The sequence below is a fragment of the Mirounga angustirostris genome, unplaced genomic scaffold, assembly GCF_029215605.1.
Source record: "Mirounga angustirostris isolate CCGP_5_RB_7025 unplaced genomic scaffold, mMirAng1.0.hap1 SCAF_8, whole genome shotgun sequence".
Classification (NCBI taxonomy): domain Eukaryota; kingdom Metazoa; phylum Chordata; class Mammalia; order Carnivora; family Phocidae; genus Mirounga; species Mirounga angustirostris.
The window spans coordinates 101,326,237-101,351,383 of record NW_026991716.1 but is presented as its reverse complement, the minus strand read 5'-3'; the positions used below and the strand labels follow the sequence as shown (position 1 = coordinate 101,351,383).

At 39.7% G+C, this 25,147-nt stretch overlaps 1 protein-coding gene across 2 annotated transcripts in view; it reads left to right on the top strand.

The window, feature by feature from the left end:
- ROS1 (ROS proto-oncogene 1, receptor tyrosine kinase) overlaps positions 1-25,147 on the top strand; it is a 103,606-nt gene that overhangs the window by 15,194 nt on the left and 63,265 nt on the right. For both annotated transcript variants that reach the window (XM_064598033.1, XM_064598032.1), the window contains exons 6-17: positions 4,757-4,905; positions 5,576-5,714; positions 8,433-8,634; positions 9,287-9,363; positions 11,031-11,153; positions 11,319-11,503; positions 12,661-12,758; positions 16,387-16,883; positions 18,231-18,443; positions 19,186-19,296; positions 20,342-20,520; positions 22,761-22,952. In XM_064598033.1, coding sequence (XP_064454103.1) covers positions 4,757-4,905; positions 5,576-5,714; positions 8,433-8,634; positions 9,287-9,363; positions 11,031-11,153; positions 11,319-11,503; positions 12,661-12,758; positions 16,387-16,883; positions 18,231-18,443; positions 19,186-19,296; positions 20,342-20,520; positions 22,761-22,952 — 2,165 coding nt within the window. The remainder of the gene's footprint in view (positions 1-4,756; positions 4,906-5,575; positions 5,715-8,432; positions 8,635-9,286; positions 9,364-11,030; positions 11,154-11,318; positions 11,504-12,660; positions 12,759-16,386; positions 16,884-18,230; positions 18,444-19,185; positions 19,297-20,341; positions 20,521-22,760; positions 22,953-25,147) is intronic.

Genomic DNA, 25,147 nt, shown 5'->3' with positions numbered 1-25,147 from the left:
TTGTCTCTAACACATCTGGTACCTGGTCCATTTATCTGTGAGTCTGCTACATTATTCTATTTTAGATACCATCCATGTCTCTTTTCCACAGTGGAAATGGTAATAGTTAAGAATATATTAAAGTAAAAAAACCTATTATTTATTTATTTATTTTTTATGAGTCAGGCACTGATAAAAGTAATTTATAGGTATTAGCTCTTTTTGAGCTCAAAGGGATAAATACTATTATTATCCCCATTTTACAGATGAGAAAAATGAGGCACAAAGCATATATATATTTGCTTGGGGCCACATAGAAAGGGATCAACTTAAAGATGAACTAGAAAGGGAGTAACTTGATTTTAACCTTCTGATCTGACCAGAGTCTTTTCTTGTCCATTCAGCAGTGTGTTGAAAGTAGTATACAGATCAGTTCAGTTTCTCCTTCTCATTTAGTTAATTCTTATCCTGATATTTTAGAACAAACCTATTTGACCTCTGATTTTCCATACACATTGCCATGGCTTTGAAACACATATCTCCAGTTAGCTGTGAAGTTTACATTTACTTGCACTTACTCATATAACTCTGGTTCTTTTTGCCAAGTTCTCAACTTATGTTCTTTCTGATTCTTTTGGATCTTCTTCCTTACTCTGCTGACAGCTCCACACTGGACCCCTCTTTAAAGTGTCAGGCTTAAAAATAAAATAGCCAGTTATCTTACTAGCAAAAGGAGTTTATTTGGGAATAGCAAAGGAATTGTAATTCGGGACAAGCAAACCATAGGCAAGTCTGGAGAACAAAGGGAAGGTCAGCTTTTATAGAAGAAAGGAGGAAATTGGGGAGGGTTGTTTTGAACAAAAGTTCACTGGACAAGAAAGAGAGCTCTAGGTTGTGATGGTTTCTTATTGGCTGCAAGTGATGGTTAGTGCATTGTTGCTGGAGCACGGAGGGATCTTCCTTCTTTTTCTTAAAAAAAAAAAGAAAAAAAGATGAAATTCCCGTGTGAAAAATGTCCTCCTTGGCAAAATAATTCTTAACTTCCTTCTTTGTTCTACAGGCTGCAACCAGTGGCGAGTGGGTGAGAGAGCTCCCCCTTCAGGGCTTCCTGACTCCATTTTAAACCAGGTGTCCTTAATTTTTTGACAAAGGTTTCCCACAGACTATTGCAATCTCCGCTATTAGGTGTCTCACACCATAAAACAGGGGAAAAAAATGGAACTGTGCTTTGCTCGTATAGTTATAACAACTAAAAATGAACCATAATTAGAAGAATCAGCAGAGAAGTGTTGTGCTAAGGCTCTCTGGGCTAGAACCTCAGATGACAATGGCTTTCTTTTTTCTGGGTCACAGAGTATTCTGGTAGTATGGACTTCAATTAGTCCAGATTCAGTATCTATAGCGATCAGAATGGTGTCAACTTTTAACCAGAAGGAGAGAGGTCATGGAAGTTTGTATTTAGCCATTTTAAGCTTCTTACAAGAACTTATTATGTTTTCTCAACCAGAGTAGTCATTGTTATTTTAGAAAAGAAAGCTTATCCTCTAAGCTCAGGAACAAGGCAGGGATGCCTGCTTTTGTCACTTCTATTTAGCATAGTACAGGCAGGAAAAAGAAATAAGCCATCCAAATTGGAAAGGAGGAAGGAAGATTATCCTTGTTCACAGATAATATGATCTTACATGTAAAAAATGCTAAAGATAGCACAAAAAACCGTTAGAACCAATAAATTCAGCAAAGTAGCAGTATACAAAGTAAACACATGAAAATCAGTTGCATTTCTGTTTGCTAATAATGAACAATCTGTAAAGGAAATTACGAAAGCAATTCCATTTACGAGAGCATCAATAAGCATAAAATACTTAGGAACTAACTTAGCCAATCAGGTAAAAAACTTGTAAAATAAAAACTATAAAACATTTCTGAAACAAATTAAAAAAAGACTTAAATAGAATCCCATATTCATGGATTGAAAGACAATACAGTTAAGATGTCAGTGCTAACCCAAAGCAACCTACAGATTAATGTAATCCCTATCAAAATTCCAGTATCTTTTGTAGAAATAGATCCATTTGAAAATTCATATAGAATCTCAAGAGACCCCAAATCTTAAAAAGAAGAACAAAGCTGGATGACCCACACTTCCTGATTTTAAACTTATTGCAGTAATAAAGACAGACATATAGACAAATGGACTAGAATAAAGACTCCAGAAATAAATCCTGTATAGATGGTCAAATGATTTTTGACAAGGGTGCCAAGACTATTCAATGGGGAAAAGACAATGGGTGCTGGAAAAACTGGATATCCACATGCAAAAGAATAAAATTGGACCCTTACATAATATCATGAAAAAATTAACTCAAAATGGATTCATGGCCTAAATGTAAGACCTAAAACTATAAGCCTCCTGGAAGAAAAAATAGAGTAAAAGCAACTTTGGATTTGTCAATGACTTCTTGGATATGATACCAAAGGCACAGGCAATGAAGGAAAAAAATAGACAAATTGGACTTCATGAAAATTTTAAAAATATACACATCATCAGACACTATCAACAGAGCAAAAAGGCAACAATAGAATGGAAGAAAATATTTGCAAATCATATATCTGATAAGGGATTAATACCCAGAATATACAGACACTCCTAAAATTGAACAACCAAACCAAACAATCCAATTCGAAAAATAGGCAAAGGACCTGAATAGATATTTCTCCAAAGAATATATACGAATGGTCAATAAGCACATGAAATGATATTCAACATCACTAACTGATTAGGGAAATGCAAATCCAAACTACAACTAAATACCACCTCACACTCATTAGAATTGCTACCTTTAAAAAACCCAGTAAAATAAAAGTTTTGATGAGGTTGTGAAGCAGATGGAATGCTTGTGCACCATTGGTGGGAATATAAAATGATAAAGCCTCTGTGGTAAACAGCATGATGGTTCCTCAAAAATCAAAGACAGAATTACCATAGAATCTAGCAATTCCACTTGTGTGTATATACTCAAAATAAAGCGGGTTCTTGAAGTGATATTTATACACTGATGTTATACACTTCTTGTTGAATTCACAATAGCTAACACATGAAAGCAATCCAAGTGTCCATTGACAGATGAATGGATAAGCAAAATTTGATATATACATACAATGGAATGTTATTCAGCCTTAAAAAGAAAGAAAATTGACACACGCTACAACATGGATGAACCTTGAGGACATTATGTTAAGTGAAATCAGCCTGTCACAAAAAGACAAATATTGTGTGTTGCCACTTACATGATGTATTAGAGTAGTCAAAGTCATAGAGGCAGAAAGTAGAATGGTGTTTGCCAGGGGCTGGGGGGAGGCAGAATGGGGAGTTAATGATTACTGGGTAGAGTTTCAGTTTTGCAAGATGAGAAGAGTTCTGGAGATGAATGGTGGTTATGGTTGCACAACAATAAAAATGTCTCAGTACCACTGAACACACTTAAAAATGGTTAAGATAGTAACTTTTATGTCATGTGTATTTTACCACAGTTAAAAACTGGGGGGAGAAAAAGCAAGCTGAAGCATGATATCACTCACAATTTTGGAAGATAGAAAAAGTAAAGTAAAATAACTTCATCCCAGTGGAACATACCATTCCAAATTCTAGCCTTTTGTACGGGGCCTGGAAGTAGCAACAATAAATGTGTGTTACCAGTTGCAATGTTGATGTAGGAAAAACATTAAGGTTTGAAGCCGATGGCCAAGAAAGAATTCTTGAGACATCTTTGGTGCAAAAAGGTGGTTTTATTAAAGCACGGGGACAGGACCCGTGGGCAGAAAGAGCTGAGGGGTGGCGATTTATATGCTTTCAAGTGGGGAGGGGGTTAGGGATGGCATAAGTCTCTCCAGAATTTTAGAAGCAAGGTTTCCAGGACCTTGAGGGGGTTAACTATTGTTAGAAAAAAGGTCATTTATTACTGTCCACTAAAACCTTAGTTAAGAGACCCTCCAGATGTATATCAGTGGGTCATATGCTTGGGGATGATTGCCAACATGTATCTTGGGGAGTAGAGATAAAGGAAGTTTCTAAAGGAATTTGTTTTTGTTAAAGAAGACCTACAGGATCCTGGGGGTCAGGCTAAGATTGCCTTTTGCCCTAAGCAAAGTGTCAGCATCGAGGCAGTTGAGTCCCTAGAGGAATGTCACTCTGCCTCTTTCAAGGACTTGCCAATGGGCTGTAAGCATTAAGGAAATTTAATAATTTTTCTTCTGCCTTTGTTTCCCACATCAACGTTACTAATGTTTAGAAGTCACAAAATACTTTACAATATGGAACAACTGAATATAGAATCCTTTGGAGTAGAATTACTTGTACATATAAAAATAATTTATTGACAAGATGAGCAATAGCAACAGGATTGTAGTGTAACATTTTAAAAATGTCTTGGGATACCTGTTCTGGAACAATAGATGGTTTTGTTATGTACCATACACGCCCCTGGCACCCACCTGTAAGGAAGTGGTAATCATAAGAGAAAACTGTACAATGCTCTGTGTTGCTTGCCTGTAAAAAAAATGATGATAGTGAATTCTACGGGGAAAACAAGATGCCAGACTGTCTAGCTGATTTATAAAAATAAACCAATTGAATATGTACATCATTTATTATTCGGGTAAGCTATTGTGGCAAGATGTAGTTGTAACAAGAGACTCCTGAGAGCCCGAGATGAAACAGACACCCTTTCTCCTGACTTGACAGAGGTGCATGGTGAATGAAGTCCTGTTTTCTCCCCAGAAAATGCCGATTTCCCCACCGCACCCTTTGCTTCTTCCATTGGAAGCCATGGTGTGACCTTACGATGGAAATCTGCCAACATTTCTGGAGTAAAATACATCATTCAGTGGAAATATGCACAACTTCCTGGAAGCTGGACTTATACTGAGGTATGAAAAGCTGCCTACGTACGTACACACAGGTTTTTTTTCCAAATTATTAAAAATGCCCAATTACTACGTGTTATTATAGGTATAAAGACATTCTAGAGAAGATTCAAGTGTTAAGATGAATGGTTGGGTTAGATGAACTTTAATCTCTGCTGCTCTGTAACATGTTGATGCTAAATCCTTTATTTTTGAGGAAAACATATTAGACATACATCTTGTTCCTTCAGCGCAGCGTCACCTAACCAACTACTCATATCATTGGTCATTTTCTGCCCACCCCACCTACAAGGATTCCAACTAGGATGGAGGGCAAGAAAGTCATCTAGGACTGTCTCTTTTAAGAAAGCATGAGCAAGTTCAGAGGAAAATAGCCCCAAGACACTAAGTATATTAACATAGAAAAATTATTAAAGCCTTGAGGTAAATGCCAAATAACTGAATCCATAATTTTGCCAATTTGAGGAAGGAGAGACTTTGGGTGTGAATTATGGAGGCTGACATCTGGACGGCTCAGCTCCGAGCTCCAGGCCCATTTCTTCCGGGCTGGCAGGCCCCGGGTCACCCCATATCCAAGAAGTCCTGCACCTCTTACAAACTGATCTGCGATCTTGAGCCGCACTGTGTGGTGGTGATTCTGTAAACGCTAATTATTAATCTCTCCCTGACGTAGGCCGTGTCCAAGCTCTCATATGTGGTACAGCCCCTGCATCCCTTCACTGAGTACATTTTTCGAGTGGTCTGGATCTTCACAGCCCAGCTACAGCTGTATTCTCTGCCAAGTCCCAGTTACAGGACTCATCCTTATGGAGGTATAGTTTGTCCCTGTGGCTCATGAAATAAGGAGATTATTCCAAAGCTTTAGTTTAGTTTGGTTCTATTTTAAATAATGAAATAAATTATTCCTTCATCAATTGATCCGTTCAGTAACTGAGTACCTAACCATATGCCCCGTAGCATTCTAGGTGCTCAGCATGTCTCTATGATCAATACCAAACTCCCTGGTCTTGTGCAGCTCAGCTTTTGGTGGAGGAGACATACTCTAAGCAGTAAGCATAATAAATAAGGAAAGCACATTGTAAGTGGGAAAGTGCTGTGTACAATGTTAAGAGGGACATTTTGAACAGGGTCTGTCCGTTAGGGGCTTGCAAATGGGGCGTAGGGGTGAAGGACAGTCAGGTTGCAGAATAAGCCTCAATAAGCAGTTAGCAGTTAAGGACAGTTTTTAAGCAGAGAAGTAATTGTTTCACATACTTCTGAAAAAGATAGTTTTGGCAGCTACGCATAAGATGGATTGAGGGAATGAGGGAATCAGATTGGAAAGCACAGAGGGAGAGCAGTCCGCCTGGAGGTTATGATAATACTTGGACATTTTATCAGACATGATTTAAAAAAAACTGCACCTACCTTGGAACATTTTCTGATTTCTTCTTTTGAAGATGTGACTTCCATGCTGGGAAAAGGGGTCTAACCTAGAGCGTTTTAGGGGAGTGCATACGTGGGGCAGACACTGAAGGAGAGTTATGTGGTTCCCTTACCCTCAGGGTTAGCTGACTGGACCTGCGGGGATGTATTCCAGACCAGGTGTTAGATGTCCCGACGCATCAGTTCTGGAGATTTGGCAGTGTGCACAGAGCCTCACCTTGAACTAGGCTGTGGACAGTTGAACAGCTGAGGAAGCTGGTGACGGCATTTTCCCCTTTCCCTGATTCATGCTCGCTTACTGCTTATCAGATTTTAGGCTGTGTGTGGCCACCTCTGCTGATTACTCCCTGACCATCCTCCAAAGCTTGGGTCAGACACTGGCTAGGGCAATATTTGAAATGTTCCAGATCAGAGTGGAATACGTGGATCCTTCTTTGTTCAAAGCAATGCCTCATGTATTCCAACAGTGCTGGGACATTTTCTGATGCTGGAGAGATAATATGATCCAGGGCCCATGGCGGCCCATGGCTAGTCAAATCAAAATAATGAAGAAGGCAAATTTTGTTTTCCAGTTCTGGGCTTTTCTCCTGGATTTGCAAACCCTCATGCCCTCCATGTATTCCAGACCTACTCTGGATATCCTTTCCATGGATAGCACCTCATTCCTCAATTCCTTCTCACTTTTCTAGCCACATTAAAACTTATAGTTACCTGTTTTGTATTCCATGCCTCATGGCCCTCTTCTCCTTTCGTGTTGGGAAATGTATGATTTAGATGGTATTATTACCTTTTAATCGAGGCCCTTATGAAGATAATTTCTTAACCAAGGAGAATGGTTAATAGGCAAGGAATATCGTGCCCACCCTGACTGGCCTTTCAGGGAGGATTTTTGTGGGAGAGATTTGGACAATAATCACAGCTTACCATGTAGGTGGCATCCAACCTGCTCGAAGTGGAGCAGATCATGTCTGGGTCTGAGCATTGACCCTAAGGAATTAGGTTTTTTGACATCCTGCTTCTACTTAGTGAAAGATGATTCGTACCCCTCCGTTCACCAAGGTGACTGAGTGCAGGGAGCAGAAGAGTCGACACAGTGATGTTTGTGTTTGCCAAAGACTGGTCTGAGAGTTGAGGAGGAATCATACTGGAGAAAGGCTGAGAGATCAATAAACAGCCTTTTAAAAACTCATCCAATGTGAAGGCTGCACTGTCTTAATTTCTACCAACTCTCCCGAGTCAGGAGTGATGCAGAACATTTGCCAAAAGTATTCAGAGGGAGGGAAGTCCACATGAGAACAAAGTGATGTCAGAGTGTGTCTTTCTACAGGAAGAGGAAATGAAAGGGTGGGTTTAGGGGGTGGGAGGTATGAAAAGTAGGTGGAGGCAGGAATGGCAGACAGGCTGTTAGATCATTTGTTTTTCTTTCTGTTCTTTGCTACTTAGGTAGCTTCTCAAGTCTATGAGTGAATGCTTAATTAATGAATGCATGTTGCTTTAATCCTTCTCAAGGGAGAGGGTAGTGCTAAAGCACAGTGAACTTGGACTCTAAGGGACCTTGGGCGCCATGGGAAGGAACATACGTCTGGGTGTCAGCAAGAGGGAAGCACACTGTTCTAAGTCCGGCTTATCTGAGCCTGCATCTTCAACTGGAACTGGTCAGGCTATAGCAAGAGCTCCTGTGAGTGAAAAGGCCCAGGATTTACTTCTTTCAACTCCTGTTAATCATTGACTACGGTTTTGTTACAGATTCTCTTCTCCTTCCTAGCCGGATTCCACCCCACAGTTTCAACTCACTCAGGTCTCTGGAGACTTCTGATAACTTTTTTCTAGAACATTTATCCTATTTGCCTACCTGCACCTTCATAAATTATATGCAAGGAAAATAACACTTGGTAGAGTCCCTTAGGAAAGTAGCCAGCTGGTCTCATTTAGGGATCAAGAGTTGCAGCTCCTAGATATCTTACCGCCTTCTCTCTATCACTTATTTTGAATATTAATGAAAATATTTAATTTACACTTCAAAAAACAAGACTTTTTTCCCTGTGCTATTTACATTTGTTGCTTGTACATCTTCCTGCTCACCATGTCACCATTACATCTTCTAGTTCCCGAGACTGCTCCTTCCATTAGAAATATTGAGAGCTCGAGTCCCGACACCGTGGAAGTCAGTTGGGCTCCACCCCAATTCCCAGGAGGACCTATTTTGGGTTATAACTTAAGACTGATCAGCAAAAATCAACAATTAGATTCAGGGACACAGAGAACCAGTTTCCAGTTTTACTCCACTCTGCCAAATACCACCTACAGGTAAGAATTAAGTGGGGCAAGGAAGATGTAGCCAGCATGGCCGTAGGCGTAATCATTACTTAAGACATATGGCCCCAAAGTCGTTTAAATGTATTTGGAAAACTCCCATTGACTTTGTGCTGTTGGGTTGATGTTATCATAGTTTTCCTCAAGTTTGTGTCTGTTAGACTACAGTGTCCTAAGCAAAAACATTCTGAAGTATTTCTGTTATATTCAGAGGATTCTTATAAATAGGCACCAATAAAGATATCATAAACACCATAAATACCATTTTTTCATTTAACCCAACATGAAAAAAGTAAGGAAGTGAAATTCTGTTAGTGGTATTTTTTTATTAACCATTAGGGGGATTATTTTATTATTGTTAGCTTTTCCAGGATTTACCAAGGCCTCTTTAAATTAGGGTAGGGATGGGGGTCATGCAGATAGCAGAGTTCAGTTTTTGACCTCTGTGACCCTGAACTGTTCTATGCGGAATGCAAACAAGGATGTGATTGATGGTCATCTCAGTGCTGAGCAGTGGGACTGAGTAACTAGATACGTGCATGGCCACATTGTTCTTTAAATAGAAGTATTATTGCTCCTTCTCTTTTTATCTCATGTTCACACCATGCCATGTGAAACACATCTCTCTAAATTGTTTTTGGAATAGGTTTTCCATTGCAGCAGTAAATGAAGTTGGTGAGGGGCCAGAAGCAGAATCTAGTATTACCACTTTATCCTCAGCAGGTACAGCCTGGGAATGCCCCTTCTGTTACTTGGGAACTGAGGGGGTGGTAAGGGTGGGTTCAGATCTCAGAGTCCTGGTTCATCTGGTTGATCCCAAGAACCCCACCTCTTCTGCCCAAATCAACATTGTCTTTTGGTACTTGGTAAGCTCCGATTTTAAATGAATCCCATCCAGTATTTGACAAATAGAAGTTATTGGACCCAAAGGTTTTAAATTAGAATTTAGGAATTTCAAAATTAGAATGAAAAATTTAGGGATTAAAAAAAAATGACCTCATACAAAGCCTTAGTTTCAGATGAAATCACTAGTGATTGTGACTCACATTAAACACTTAGGTATACATGTAATCTTTTTGCCCTCACCCCCATTTTGTATTATGTATCATCATTTAATACATATCAGATATCTTTTTTTTTTAAAGATTTTATTTATTTATTTGACAGAGAGAGACATAGCGAGAGCAGGAACACAAGCAGGGAGAGTGAGAGAGGGAGAAGCAGGCTTCCCGCAGAGCAGGGAGCCCGATGTGGGGCTCGATCCCAGGACCCTGGGATCATGACCTGAGCCGAAGGCGGACGCTTAACGACTGAGCCACCCAGGTGCTCCTATCAGATATCTTTTTATTCCATTCTCCTTCAGGTTTTTAAATATATCTGGACTTAATAATTTACATTTTACCATTTTGAATATTCAATCTACCAAGTTAGCTTTTGTTATATTTTGAAGTATTATTTTTTTTTCATTTTGGCATTTGAATGATTGCCTGAGAGATTAAATACTTACTGTATGATACCTGTATGGAAAAAATAATAAATGAAAATGCTTTCTAAGAAGCACTGGAAATATTCTGGGGACACGAGTAGGAGTCTTGAACAACACAGAAAGATTCAGAATTCTAGGAGTCTGTTTTCTATTTTCGCCAGAATCCCATTTGCTGAATGGACTGCCCCTTCCCCTAATGTGCACCCGTCTATGTGTATTGAGTGTTGTCTATCACCAGCCTTTGGTTTTTTGGCTGTTACTGGAGTCTAGGAAAGGAGAGGCATTTTTGTTATGCAAGAAGCATCCGAAGGATGTGTTAAATATAGAGCAGGTTTAAGGTTGTTGTTACTGCAATTACTGCGTAACTTTTGTTAATTGCCCTTCACTGACGCACCCTGCATCAGTCTCCGACTGAGTGGGATGTCAAGCAGAGTCCTGCAGTCCTCAGATTTCATTGCTCTAAGGACTTTTCTCTGGCCTCAAAGGGAGAGAGAATTGAAGACAAAACAGAGACAACCAGTGTCTGTCTGGTGTTACGCAACAGCCCAGTCTGGCCTGGGGGGACCACCTCCACCGAGCAGCCACATTCTCATGGCTGTGGGTAATGAGCTGAGCTCCTGAGGGTGCAAGGCTGTTGAGAGGAGTGATCCCTTATGTGGTGTTATTTTGGGGGTCTTTCGGGGCACATACATATAAAGCCTACTTGACTGACACTGTACTTCCCACCCCCAATCGTGGAATAATGTGATATATGTTGCAGTTGAAATGCCCCCGCTGCCTTCAGAGAAAAATCCGACCAGCCTCGTTCGATCGTTAGTTGCCTTGCTTTGAAGGATGGTAATGGTTTTTTTGTGTGTTGATGTGCATGTGGTTGGTCTGCCTATAAATCATGTTATTGTTTTAGTTCAAGAAGAGGAACAGTGGCTCTTTTTATCCAGAAAAGCTTCTCTAAGAAAGAGATCTTTAAAACATTTAGTAGATGAAGCACATTGCCTTCAGTCAGATGCTACACACCATAATATTACAGGTCAGTATGATCGGAAGAAATGTTTCCTTAGTGTGGAAAAAAAAGACCCAGACTGACTTCTATTTTAAACTGCTTATTAAAAATTAAAGAAATAAATTTTCTGTCACGTAAGGTTCTTTTTGGTTGTGATATCATAACACGCATGTATTTGCATGGTTCTTCTAGGAATATCGGTTAATGTCCACCAGCAAGTCGTTTATTTCTCAGAAGGGACTCTCATATGGATGAAAGAGGCTGCCAACATGTCTGATGCGTCTGACCTGAGAGTTTTTTACAAAGGTTCAAGATTAATTTCTTCCATCTCCGTAGACTGGCTTTATCAGAGAATGTATTTCATCATGGATGAACTGGTGAGTCTGAGGATTTAAAGTGAATAATTGGATATCGACACTCACGTGCATATCTTGATATATCTGTAGGTAAACCTAATTCTTTCACTCAGTAAATACTCAGTGAGTATTTACTAAGTTTTACACACTAGGTTAGCCCTGAGTCATAGATCTGGTCTTTAGGAAGGTCTGGACTTGACCTAAGACAGTCCTGACCTACTGTTAAATCGTCTTTATTTGTGATTTTTCAGAGCCATGGGTTTATTACATTAATGATGATCCATTTTTCATAAGAGAGTGGTGGTGTCTGGTGTCTGTGCTTTCAGTAGCTGATTAAAATCGGCTGTGAGCGGGCGCCTGGGTGGCTCAGTCGGTTGGGCGACTGCCTTCGGCTCAGGTCGTGATCTTGGAGTCCCGGGATTGAGTCCCGCATCGGGCTCCCTGCTCAGCAGGGGGTCTGCTTCTCCCTCTGCCCTCTTCCCTCTCGTGATCTCTGTCTCTCATTCTCTCAAATAGATAAATAAAATCTTTAAAAAAAAAAAAATCAGCTGTGAGCATTTTAAATTATATAATAACCAAGGGTAACTTTAGTAGTCTCTGAAAATACAGTGTTACTGAAATCTTTGAGAAAACAGTCCTGCTGTGTTTCTTTCAACTTTCCTTCTTTCAAAAGGACAGGCCTATTACAATCACCATGGCCGGAAGCGCATAATCTTGGATACAGCTTAACATTTTAACAAATAGTTGAAGGGTGGGCCAGCTCAGTCGATAGAGCATATGACTCCTGATCTCAGGGTTTTAAGTTCAGGCCCCATGTTGGGTGTAGAAATTACTTTAAAAAAAAAAAAAAGGAAAAAAAAATCTTAAAAAAAAATTTTGATTAGTTCCACAAGCCAGGAAAATAGGTATTTGTATTTCATTGGTGTAAACAGGATGCACATTCATTAGGATATGGGATATAAAACTGACTTTTATGAGTTTTGTGGGTTTCTTTTTATACTTTGAAAAGTGGTCAGTGACTAGCACAATTCTAAGCACAGAACAGATGCTCAGGAAATACTTATTCTTAGAGAGGGGGTGGGGGTGGGGGATGCATTAAAAAATAAAAAAAGAAATACTTGTGAGCCAAACTGAATACAGACAGACACTGATCCACGGATGCATGCTTGATTCTCTAGGCGTATGTCTGTGATTTAGGAAACTGCTCGAACATTGAGGAAATTACTCCTCCCTCAATTACCGCACCTCAGAAAATTGTGGCTGATTCGTACAATGGGTAAGTGTTAGCCTTATAACCGTGAGTTCTCTTCCGTGGCAAGAATCTTTGGGAAACTTGCTTGATAGAACCAGAGGAGCCAACCTATGTATCTCATTTCAAATGTAATTAAATCTAGGCAAAGTTTGCATTCTATAGAGCCACAAGGAAATTTCTTGCAAACTTGATCCACAACTTCTCAAGTTGAGTAGATTTTCCTCTCCTTCACAGTAAAATATGGGTAGGTGGGTAAGATCTCTTCTCTGGGTCTCAGGGATCTAGGTTCCAGTCCTGGAGTTGTCATTATTTTATGGCATGACTCCGGGTGTCATTGCCTCCTCGGTGCTCCCCATGGAGTCCTTCCTGTCTGTGACTCCTCCTTCCATTTTACTTTCTTTTGCTGAGCAATTCAGCACCAGTTCATTTCCCTGGTCCTGTCCTCAGACCTCTCAGAGGCGGCTGGTTACCAAGAACGCTGCTTTTGCCCATCTTCGGACATAGGTGTTGATGGTTAATAACAAGTGAAAATTTCCCATTTTAAATAACTATTCCCCCCCCGCCAAATAAAATGGACACATTTTAGCTCAGCTGTCCTGCTTAAATTGCAGTCTGACTTTGAGCAAGTAACTGTGCCTGTGACTTTTCCTTTGTCCGTTCGTATGTGGAACATAACAATGCTTGCCCAGTTGTGTTATTTTGAGGATGAAATGAAGTATTCCCTGTGAATATATTGTGTGATCTCCAAATATACATAAATGTGAAGGATGAAAACACAGAAAATTATTTTGGTGATATTATTTCTCAAATGTGACCAGAGAATGATAGCTAATAAGCAAGGCCAAGTTTATAAGATGAAGTTTTTTTCTTTCCTGTCAGATAAAATTGTTTTCCTTTTGAATGAAAAAAATATATATATATAGCCCATGACATTTTTTATTTTTCATGAATTGATCTTTTTTTTTTTTAAAAGATTTTATTTATTTATTTGAGAGAGAGAGAGAGAGTGCAGAAGCTGGGGGGGAGAGGCAGAGGGAGAGGGAGAAGCAGGCTCCCCCCTCGGCAGGGAGCCCGATGCAGAGCTGATCCCAAAACCCTGGGATCATGACCTGAGCCAAAGGCAGACGCTTAACTGACTGAACCTCCCAGGTGCCCCAATGAATTGATCTTAAAAAAAAAATAAGGTTGCTCATTATTGCTCTGAAATCAAGTTTTCTATTGACATTCATTCATAATTTACTAGGTACTTATTTTGTCTTACTTTGTCTTATTTTGTCTTGATACTTAAGTTTGCATGAATTACTGATTCAAGAATATGTTTTACAAACACTGTGTTGTAGGGTGAGTCCTTTGGACTCCCTGGATCTTATTTTTCTCATTTGTAAAAGTGTAAGATCCTATGAGATGGAACTTTGCTGCTGGCATTTACCCAAAATGACTCATTTTATAAATAAACTTCACCCACTAAATAAATAATAGTAAATATATTTAACTTCACCCACTAAATAAATAATAGTAAATATATTTATAATATTACATATAATAAATATAACAAGGATAATAAACTTCACCCACTCAATCAGTCACTCAGAATGCATCCCAGTGAAGTCTCTGGTGGCTCTTTATTCCATTAGATAAAATTGATTTGTGCTTAGATTTTGAAATGTGACTAGAAATGATAATGATAATATTAATTGGTGCCTCTAAGTGTATTACTTCCAAAAATTCATTTAATTCTTGTTCAACTGTATGAAGTAGGTACTTTTATTATCTCAGCTTTATGGATTGGAAAGTAAACACAGCTTAGTGATTGCTCAAGATCACGCAGCTCTTTTGCTGTGGAGCCAGTATTTGTCTTCCAGGGCCTGTCTTCTAATCATCTCCTCCTACACTAATAGCGTTTCTGTAAAAATCAGCGTATACCTTTTAGCAGCACTTTGTATATAGTGTCCCTAAGGAATGCCAGATGTGTGAATCACTTATTCTCCTGGCATTAGAAGTGGTTTCCTCTCTGCTGTTATTTTGCACCATTGAATTATTCACTCACTGAGTTTGTACTTACTCTAAACCTCTTCCCTTCTTCCCCTACCCTGCTTCTTCTCCTTCTCACCTCTGCCCTCTTCCCTCTGCAGCCCGGCTCTGTGCACCTTCCCTCTCCTTTCTTTACCCTCCAAAGTGGCAACGAGGGTTAAACACTTGTCCTCTCTCTGCTGCAGCCCAAGGATTGTAATCTTCACCCCAAATCTTCTTCCTCTTGTCTACTCTGAAGTCCCTCTATGTTCCATTAATAGCTTTGAACTTGGGAAACTAAAGCAGAAAGTTAAGAGCCAAGTTGTTTCTGCTTTTTGCCGGCTACAACCCTCTCTTAAGAAAAAGAACATAGGTTCACATCTCAACATGGAGTTTATATTTCAGGATATTATTGTAGCACAGGGGTCGAGCATATTGATAAAGATTTGGAATAGTCATCAAGGAGAACAAGGGTGGGACTGAATAGGACAAGGAAAATAATTTGACAGTTGTGATGAGAGGTTGGAATCCTGTCAATCCATGGGGCTGTGATAAGAAAGATTTGCTAAGCAGAAGTATACTTTTCTTTCTTTCTTTCTTTTTTTTTTTTTTGAGAGAGGAAGAGAGGGATGGGCTGGGGCAAAGGGAGAGAGAGAGAGAGAATCTTAAGCAGTCTCCGTGCCCAATGTGGAGCCCAACTCGGGGCTTGATCTCATGACTCTGACCAAAATTAAGAGTCAGATGCTTAACTGACTGAGCCCCCAGATGCCCCGCAGAAGTGTACTTGTGTTAGCATCTGTCTCCATGATCACAAATTCTAAATTAGCTTCATCCAAATTAACAGTTTTATGTTTTAGTTAAAATTCTATTTGTAGATTTGGTTTATCAATGAAATATTTTGGTGGTGTTTTCTGTTTCATTATTAAAAATCCACATGTACTATTACCATGAGATTTGGCTCCAAATTAGGTGGTTTATTTTACAAAATTCTTCCACTGGCTCCTTCTAACTGCTGGGTGGTCCATCCCAGCTGTTTTGCTGTCTTGTGGGATATTTCTTCATGATTTATAAAATGGTAGCTCTATTGTCCCACTTAACTATAAATATTAAAAAAAAAAAAAACCTAGTCCACTACAAAATGCAAGGTAGTTTTGCTAGATATTTATAGCGAAATAATAAGTGGTTTTAAAAATAGGTTAAAAACGTTTTTGCTTTCTTCTATTTTATCCTTCACAATGCATGGGAAAATGTATAGAAAGAATTAGATTTAAGAATATGTGCATTTTGGAGGAAAGTGTTTTCAATAAATAACATGTTTAGCCATGTCATTTTTATATACTATGCTTTCCTTTAAAAGTAGGCTTCATTAGCAAATCTGAAAGACCCTTTCTGCTCTTAAATTCTGATTCCTTATAGTCACATATATAATTGAAAGACAAAGCATTGTAAGCGAGGCTGAAATTTTCCAATGTTCCAGCTTCTAACTTAAATGAATAGTACATAGCTTTAGTAAGTACCTTTACCCTTGTGTACCTTGGGACACCCAGTGCTTAGCGACTGGTGAGAACTATGGTTCTGATTGCATCACAGGACAAAGCAGGTTGCAGTGGATCACACCAGGTTTCTTTTGATCCCATGTCAGGTATGTCTTTTATCTCCTGAAAGACGGCATTTATAGAGTAGATCTCCCCGTGCCATCTGGTCGGGACTCAGAAGCCCTACATATTGTGGAGAGTTGCACATTAAAGGACTTTGCAGTGAAGCCACAGTCCAAACGAATCATTTACTTCAATGACACCGCTCATGTCTTCATGTCAACATTTCTGGACGGCTCTGCTTCCCATCTTGTCCTAGCTCATGTCTCCTTTGCTAATGTGAAGAGCTTTGCTTGTGAAAACAATGACTTCCTTGTCACAGATGGCAAGGCCATTTTCCAGCAGGACTCTCTGTCTTTTAATGAGTTCATCGTGGGATGTGACCTGAGTCACATAGAAGAGTTTGGCTTTGGTAACCTGGTCATCTTCAGCTCCTACGCTCAGCCGCACCCCCTGCCAGGCCGCCCACAGCAGCTCTCCGTGCTCTTTGGCTCCCACCAGGCCCTGGTTCAGTGGAAGCCCCCTGCCTTCGCCATTGGAGCCAGTGAGTGCCCCCTGCCCAGTGTTGCTGGAAGGAGGAAAGTTTGAATTGCTTGACATCACAACTCAATTTTGAGAACCTGTATGTGATTATTCAGTCATCAGCCAGAAGTGCTATTTAGCTCCAGAAAAAGTGCTTAGACGTTTGTTCTGCGTTTACTGGTTTTGCACTAGGAACATCTCTATATTTCTTGTGTATATCCCAACACAATAGTTGGAACATTTACTGAGTGTCTACCGAGAGCCAGGCACTGACATTCTGGTCTGAGTGAATATGGTAGCCAGAAGGATAGTGCAGGTGGGTTGAGATTTGTATCCATCCAGACCTTGCATGAATCGGAGCAACTTCCTAAAACTCTCTGAACTTGAACTTCCGTCTCCGGACAGGCAGTGTGTGTGGAGGGTAAGCAGGTGGGCTCTGGAGCCAGGCTGCATGGGTTCAAAGGCTGGTCTTGTCAGTTATTAGTAGAATGATCCTGGGCATATTACTTAACTGCTCCGTGCATTGGTTTTCACTCCTAGAAAATGGGAGCGTTAATTATATCTTTCATTCGGATTGTCACACAGAATGAATTAAGATGCATCATTAGAACACTTAGCACAGTATCTAGTACAGAGGTCGGCAAACTTCTTCTATAAAGGAAAGGCTAGATAGTACATATGCTCAGCTCTGTGGGCCATATGGTCTCTGTCGCAACTACTCAAGTCTGTCGTTGCAGTGTGTAAACATCCCTAGATTATATGTAAATGAGGAACTGTGCCATTCCAGTACAATTTTATATTCAAAAACAGGCAGCGGGCCAGATTTGGCCTGTGGGCTATCGTTTGCCAACTCCTGGTCCTAGCGTATTTAGCAAACATGGACTATTTTTGACTTGAAGACAAAGCTAATTACGCCTATTTGCTGTATATTTCCACTGCTCTAGAGGCAGTTTTTGTTGTTGTTGTTTGGTTTTGTATAGTTTGGGCTTCTAGAAGGAAGATACTGTACAAACACTGAGAGTTATATTAAAGATTCATCATTAAACATTTGTTTATTAGGAGGCTGGTTACACCTGGGGTGTTATTTGACACGCCTCTGATAATTTTATGCAGCCCACGTGTAGCTTTGACTCTGATTTGTTGGAAATGATGTCTCCTTTGATGGAGCACAAACTATGGCATGGCTGGAATGGACGGTGTCCTAGTCGTATCGTCAGACCAACCCTGATGACTAGTGAGGGGTAGCATGTTTTACTGCCCAATTACCCTTCTACTCAAGATGAAGCTGTAGATGAATTCACTGACAACCTTTTGTTTGCCCTTGCCTGTCTCATCCTGGTGAGTAATATGGTTTAACTTTTCTGATTAGGCCCTTCTGCCTGGCAGAACTGGATTTATGAGGTGAAAGTATCAACCCAAGACTTTCCTGAAATCACTCACGTTTTCTCGAACATCAGTGGGACCGTGCTTCATGTGTCTGAGCTGCAGAGTGCTACGAAATACAAGGTTTCTGTGAGAGCCAGTTCTCCCAAGGGGCCAGGCCCTTGGTCAGAGCCTTCGGTGGGTACTACCCTGGTGCCAGGTGAGAACATGTTCTTGATTTAGGGAGTAATTCTGACAACATAGGTTTATTCCCTGTGTCCTTAAGAGGTCCTCAACTCCAATGTGGTAAAGAAACTGGAATGAGGATGCATGGATTTCTTGGAGTACGTGTTTATTATCTGGATGAAGAAAGCAAATAGAGCATTGTGTGATATTTAACTTACGTTTCTAAATTGTTATCTTAACCTTTTCAAGATATTTTTGAGGAAACGATATAATTTTCCTCTTCTTTATGGCTTTCTTCTTTCTCGTGGTTTATGAAGCAATAATAGCCCTTGAACTCTGAAGGTCATGGTGAGAGAAGTTGAGGGTCTGTGAATTATGCTGAACTCCACCCTCTTGGCTGAAAGAACATGGAAAGAGAATTATACCATTTATACTGCTCTTGTTACCACGATGACTTCTGGGTGCTCGGCATGAAATCGTGGCAACCAATAGCCAATGGGGAGGGGAGATCGTGCCATGACCATGACATTGCTAAGAGGCAGCATCACCACACATTTCTCTTCACATTCAACTTCAATTACTTATGTAAGAATCAGGAAATACGTTTAACATGATAGATAATTCTGTTAAGCAGATGTAATCACTCATATCCTTCCATGGTATTTTTTAAATATCGATAGTCTTTTACTTTATAAAGGAAATCTTAGGGTATAAGATGTGTACCTTAAAACGTGTGTTTTCTGTGATATTTCTTTTAATTTCTTTTCACCAAACAGCTTCAGAACCACCATTTATCATGGCTGTGAAAGAAGATGGTCTTTGGAGTAAGCCACTGAATAGCTTTGGCCCAGGAACATTCTTATCCTCTGATATAGGAAATGTGTCAGGTAAACACCAAATCCTTGTTCACTTGGGTGTCAGGTTTCTACATGTAAGAATTCCTAAGCTCCTCAATACATCCAAAGAATTGAACGTTTTGGTATTAGGTCAATAATGAAAGGGAAAAAACAGGGACTGAACTACGATGCCAGTGATGCCATTAAGAAAATGTCAGTTCTCCAGTATGGGTGTTATTTATTAGTTCACAAAATGTGAGGCTATTTATTGATTTATGCCCATTTCAGTAAGGCTTTGATATAGTTCTCCTATATTTGAACCTCTCAATGTTATCTCGAGATAACAGCCTACCTGGTTCCGAACCTAACATAGCTATACTTCAGTAACTAACTACGTTTGCTGTAAGACTGACGCAAGGAATGGTTGCACGGAGTTCTAAGTAAAGTGGAAGAAATAATTTCTTGACAAAGAGCATTATTAAGTAATAAGTGGGTAATTTTGCCTAGAAGACCTTAGGATGAAGGAAAGTCTTCATTGTGAGGTGGTGCACCAGGGAGCCTACGTGCAGATGACATCTCCTATAGTTATGTGAATTAGTTGTTATATTCGCTGGGCCACTGAAAGTACAGAGGCATTTCTGACCAACGTAGGACTTGGACTTAGGAGGTAGTGTGGTCATAGTAGAAAGAATTATGCTTTGGAGTTGTCTTCAGTCTGGGCTCCTACTGTTTTCATCTGTGAGGCCTTGGGCAGAATAGATAATCTCACTGAGTCTCAGGTTCACCAAGTCAAAAATGGGGATAATCCCTTTTTAAACCTTTGTTATCAGATTTAAGTGATATCTGTTAAGTACCCGGGACAATGTTTGGCAAAAGGGAGGGTCTCAGTGAATATTAATCCCTCTCCCTAGTCCCAGGGGTTGAGATGTTGAGAGAACATTATTGAAACATTCTTGACAGATCCCTGAAGTTCTAATGAATATCATGTTAGTATGCACTCTGAAAGTATATGGAGGTGCATGTGTGATTTGTTGACTCACCACGTTTACGCTGGCATGCATGAGAAATAACTGCTACCAATTCACTTTGTTTTGAGACATGGATTGGTATAACAACAGCCTCTACTACAGCGATATGAAAGGTGATGTTTACGTGTGGCTGCTGAATGGGACGGATATCTCAGAAAATTATCACATATCCAACATTGCAGGAGCAGGCGCTCTAGCTTTTGATTGGCTGGGTCAATTTCTCTATTGGGCTGGAAAGACATATGTGGTAAGTTAAATCTCAGCATTCTGGATGCTCTAGCACAATACCCACCCTCCAGTGACTTACATGTCATTTTCATGACTTTTTTTTCATACTTGTATACCACCTATGCTGTTATTTAATATTTGTCCTCAAACCTACTCACTTTTTTTTAAAGATTTTTATTTATTTATTCATGAGAGAGAGAGAGAGAGAGGCAGAGGGAGAAGCAGGCTCCCTGCTGAGCAGGGAGCCCGATGCGGGACTCGATCCCAGGAGTCTGGGATCATGACCTGAGCCGAAGGCAGATGCTTAACCATATGAGCCACCCAGGCACCCAAACCTACTCACTTTTTAATTAAAAGGGATTTATATGTAAAGGAAGCTTTATGTTGCTGTTTGGTACACTAGTTCTAGATTTTCAATAATATCTTAAATATATGAAAATGTTCATCTGAGGGTCAGTGTCCTGGAGGAAGATGACACACTCCAAAGGCATGATTAAAGGAAACCCAATGAAGGGACTATTTTCAAAGGTGTGGAGAGGGCTAAGGAAAATGAGCAAAGGATGGTAAAGCATGGCCGGGGCTAGTAAGTGTGGGAAGATATAACTACCTTCAGGCATATGAGGGCAAGGGACTGTAGGGGAAGAATCTGGGGAGGGCTATAGCTATAGAAGCTGCTGACAAAGGGGCGCCTGGGTGGCTCAGCTGGTTGAGCGACTGCCTTCGGCTCAGGTCATAATCCTGGAGTCCGGGGATCGAGTCCCACGTCGGGCTCCCTGCTCAGAGGGGAGTCTGCTTCTCCCTCTGACCCTCTCCCCTCTCATGTTCTCTCTCTCTCTCAAATAAATAAATAAAATAAAATCTAAAAAAAAAAAAAAAAAAAAGAAGCTGCTGACATGAAACCCAGCCACTGTCAGAAGGTACGGTCTTCCAAGGAGCGACCTGGGGCTATAAGGACCCCAATCCTTCTTTCTTTCTGCCCTCTGATCTTCTGCCAGTGCTTCCATTGGCTGAATATCACTGGAAGCCAGAGAATGAGTCTGGCTGATGCAGCCTGTAGCACCAGGCGCCGGGCACACAGAGTCAGGCAGAGTGGGGGGCAAGTGTAGCTGGACACAAAATGAAGACATCCTGCACATCTGTGTAGTGGTACCCTTCGAAGAGAAGGATGGTTAATGATGAGAATACTGGTCTGACAGATCCAGAAATATGGTACTGGAACCATTTTCTAATCAGGAGGGCACTAATTGTCCATTTATTCATTCAACAATCATTTATCTATTACCAATGTGTTGAGAGCCATGAGGATAGGCATAGTAGGGAATATGAAGTAAATAGTAGACATGTATCTGTTTTAAAAAATTCAACTTTATGAGATACAATTCACATACGACAAAATTCACCCTTTTATTGTATAAAGTACAGTTTTTTAATATGTTCAGTGTTGTGTAAACCACTGCTACTTGTCCTTGTTCTTTTGATGAGATGAAATACCTATATACAATAATAGAAGAAGCATACAAAGCAATGTGTTTAGAGACAAAGCAAGGTGGTGTAGCCTGAATTCTTAAGTGCCAATGTTATCCGGTGGAATGGAGTTGAGTGGGGTAAATCTGAAAATACTCCCTGAAATGGATTAGTTTAAAAATAGTTTTGAAGGAGGAAGTGGAAGAGTAGATGTAAAAACTGCTTTCAAGTATTTGCTCTATCTCTAACAAAACTGCTTAACTCCAGGAAAAATTACTTAGCTTCTTTGAACCCAGTTAACCTGTGATAGAAATCCTTTATAATGTTAGGGTTACAAAAGCTAATATTTTAAAGATAAAAACATACACTACCTGATACATAATAGGTATGCAGTAATGGCAGAATTAATATCAGAGAAATATACTGATAGAGATGAGCAAGGAGAGAGGTCATCACTTATCAGGATGTGTACATCTGATCCTCAAGAGTCCAATCCAATGCATTCTTATCTAGCAGTGTTTCAATTGTCTGGTTGTATGATTAGGCAAAGTAAGTATTTTAACTCAAAATCAATTCGCCTCCCTTTTTTCTAGAGTCATGAAAAGAGATGAGCTCCATGAGGGTGTTCCCCATGACTATTCTGCTCCCAAGGGTTTGCACACTACCCAGCACATAGTGCTAATAAATATTCGTGCTTGGATGAATGCAGCAATTTACTAATGATTGCAAAAAACTACTCAGAAATAACCATGTCATGTGAAAATTATTAACCGACCATATAATTATGTTTTATAGATACAAAGGCAGTCTCTGTTGACAGGGCACACAGACATTGTGACTCATGTGAAGTTGTTGGTGAATGACATGGTGGTGGATTCAGTTGGAGGTTATCTCTATTGGACCACACTCTACTCAGTGGAAAGTACCAGGCTAAATGGAGAAAGTTTCCTGGTACTACAGGCACAGCCTTGGATTTCTGGGAAAAAGGTGATGAATTAAATATAAGATCTGATCATTTACGAATATTAAGTAGTGCTACTGTATAGTTATGACAATGCTGTTTCTGGTAGAATCTGAAAGGAAATCTGTCAGGATGTCGGTATAACCAAAATTTCTCTAAGTCTCATTTGATTGTCATAATGGATTAAATAAGTTTAAATACAATATGGAGAATTTTGTAATTTGCTTTATCTTGAATGGACCCGCACCTAAAAGCATTTTAATTTCTGACTGTTTTTAGAGTCCTTAGGAATTGTATTGAATATTTTACAGCTTCTTGTTGGGTAATAATTAGATGCTTTATTATTTTCCATCAATTTTGGATACAGATTGCTTAGATGTTTTATTATATTTGATCAATTTTGGGTACTGACTGGTCTAAAAACTGTGTGACTCCTAGGCAAAGTATTTGACTTCTCTTTGTTTCCTTATCTGAGAAATGGGAATATTAGCAATTGGCCTACCTCTTAGGGCTGTTGCAAAGATTAAATGAGATAATTAATGGGAGGTACGGAGAATAGTTCCAGGCACACGGTAACCACTCAATAGTTAAGTTCTTATCACCGTAACTAAATCTGAAAAACACACCTAATACAGGAATATATCTAAACACATTACTTCCATTTCCTTGATCCTCAAATTCTAGAAGCAATACATATTTTTCTTGATCCTCAACTTCTAGAAACAATACCTATATTCTTGAGACCCTGTAAGTTATTCATCAAAATATCTGAATTTTGTGTTTCCTGATCATAATGGTAATATATGTTTGCTGTAGGAATTTAGAAATCACAGAAAATCGTGAAAAAGAAATAAAACATTCATACTATTTCAACCTAAGATATGCCTTAAAATTTTTATTTTTTTAATCATTTTTTTTTTATCTGCCCATAAAGGTAAAATACACATAATATAGATATACCCGATCATGTGTAAACAAATTGTGAGTCACATGATCTCCAATTTCAGGATATGTGGGCTGTAATTCCTAGGGTATAAAGACCTTATTTGCATATACAGATCAGAGCACAGATATTTAAAAGGAATAAAGACTTATACACATATCCAGAGATTAATCATTCCTGTCAAATCATGAAAACATCCCTTAATTCTACTTTAGAGCCACTTGAGTCTGAATACAGGAGAGTATATTTTTTATGTCTCAGTAGTAAGTGTTAGGGCAAAGCACTTTTATTTTTGTAAAAGCAGATTAAAGATAATATCATCTCAGGAGTAACGTTCTATCTATTTCTGGGGCTTTGTCAGTAATCTCCCTCACTGCTCCAATCTGGTCATTTGAGACATATTTACTCAGGAAAATTCTGTAGCGGCCCTGGGGACTTGCCTGAAAATGAGTGAAAAATTAGATTACTCAGCATGTTTGGGGAAACACGCCATTCTTTAAATCCCCACACCAAATCCTCTCACGGGCTGGCGAGTGTTGCTGCTTGTACAAATCTGAGTTCTGGGTCCATGGTTTGATGTCTTACCCATCCGCTTCCATTAAAGCTAGTGGGTGTTTTGAAGGTAACGCATTTTGCACTGCGCAAAACTCTCCATTTCACTGTCATTCCTTCATATGTTCCTCATGGATTTATCATGGAGTCATGAGATACTTTGCAATCAACAGATATAATAAAGTAGTCAGCCAATTCCTTAGAGAAAGACCCGATTTTTATGTGATTCAAAGGGAGAATGCTGGGCGCCTGAGTGGCTCAGTTGGTTAAGCGACTGCCTTCGGCTCAGGTCATGATCCTGGAGTCCCGGGATCGAGTCCCACATCGGGCTCCCTGCTCAGCGGGGGTCTGCTTCCCCCTCTGCCCTCTTCCCTCTCGTGCTCTCTGTCTCTCATTCTCTCTCTCTCTCAAATAAATAAATAAAATCTTTAAAAAAAAAAAAAGGGAGAATGCTGTGAGATATTCATCTAAAGTGAACAGATACCCTTTGCCACATCTGATGGATTGGGTGGGCTCCTAGTACATGGTACATTTTACCACAGGATTAAACCTCAAGCTTTTAGTTTCGATCAAAGGCATTATTTCCAAGGCATGGGCATTATTAGACATAACAATGGTTACCAAAGACTTATGGAACATCCTCTGGTTCTGTTTAAATGTGGGCCCAAATGACTGATGCAAAGGAATGCAGTAACCAACACCTGAATTTTACTTACAGCTCAAATA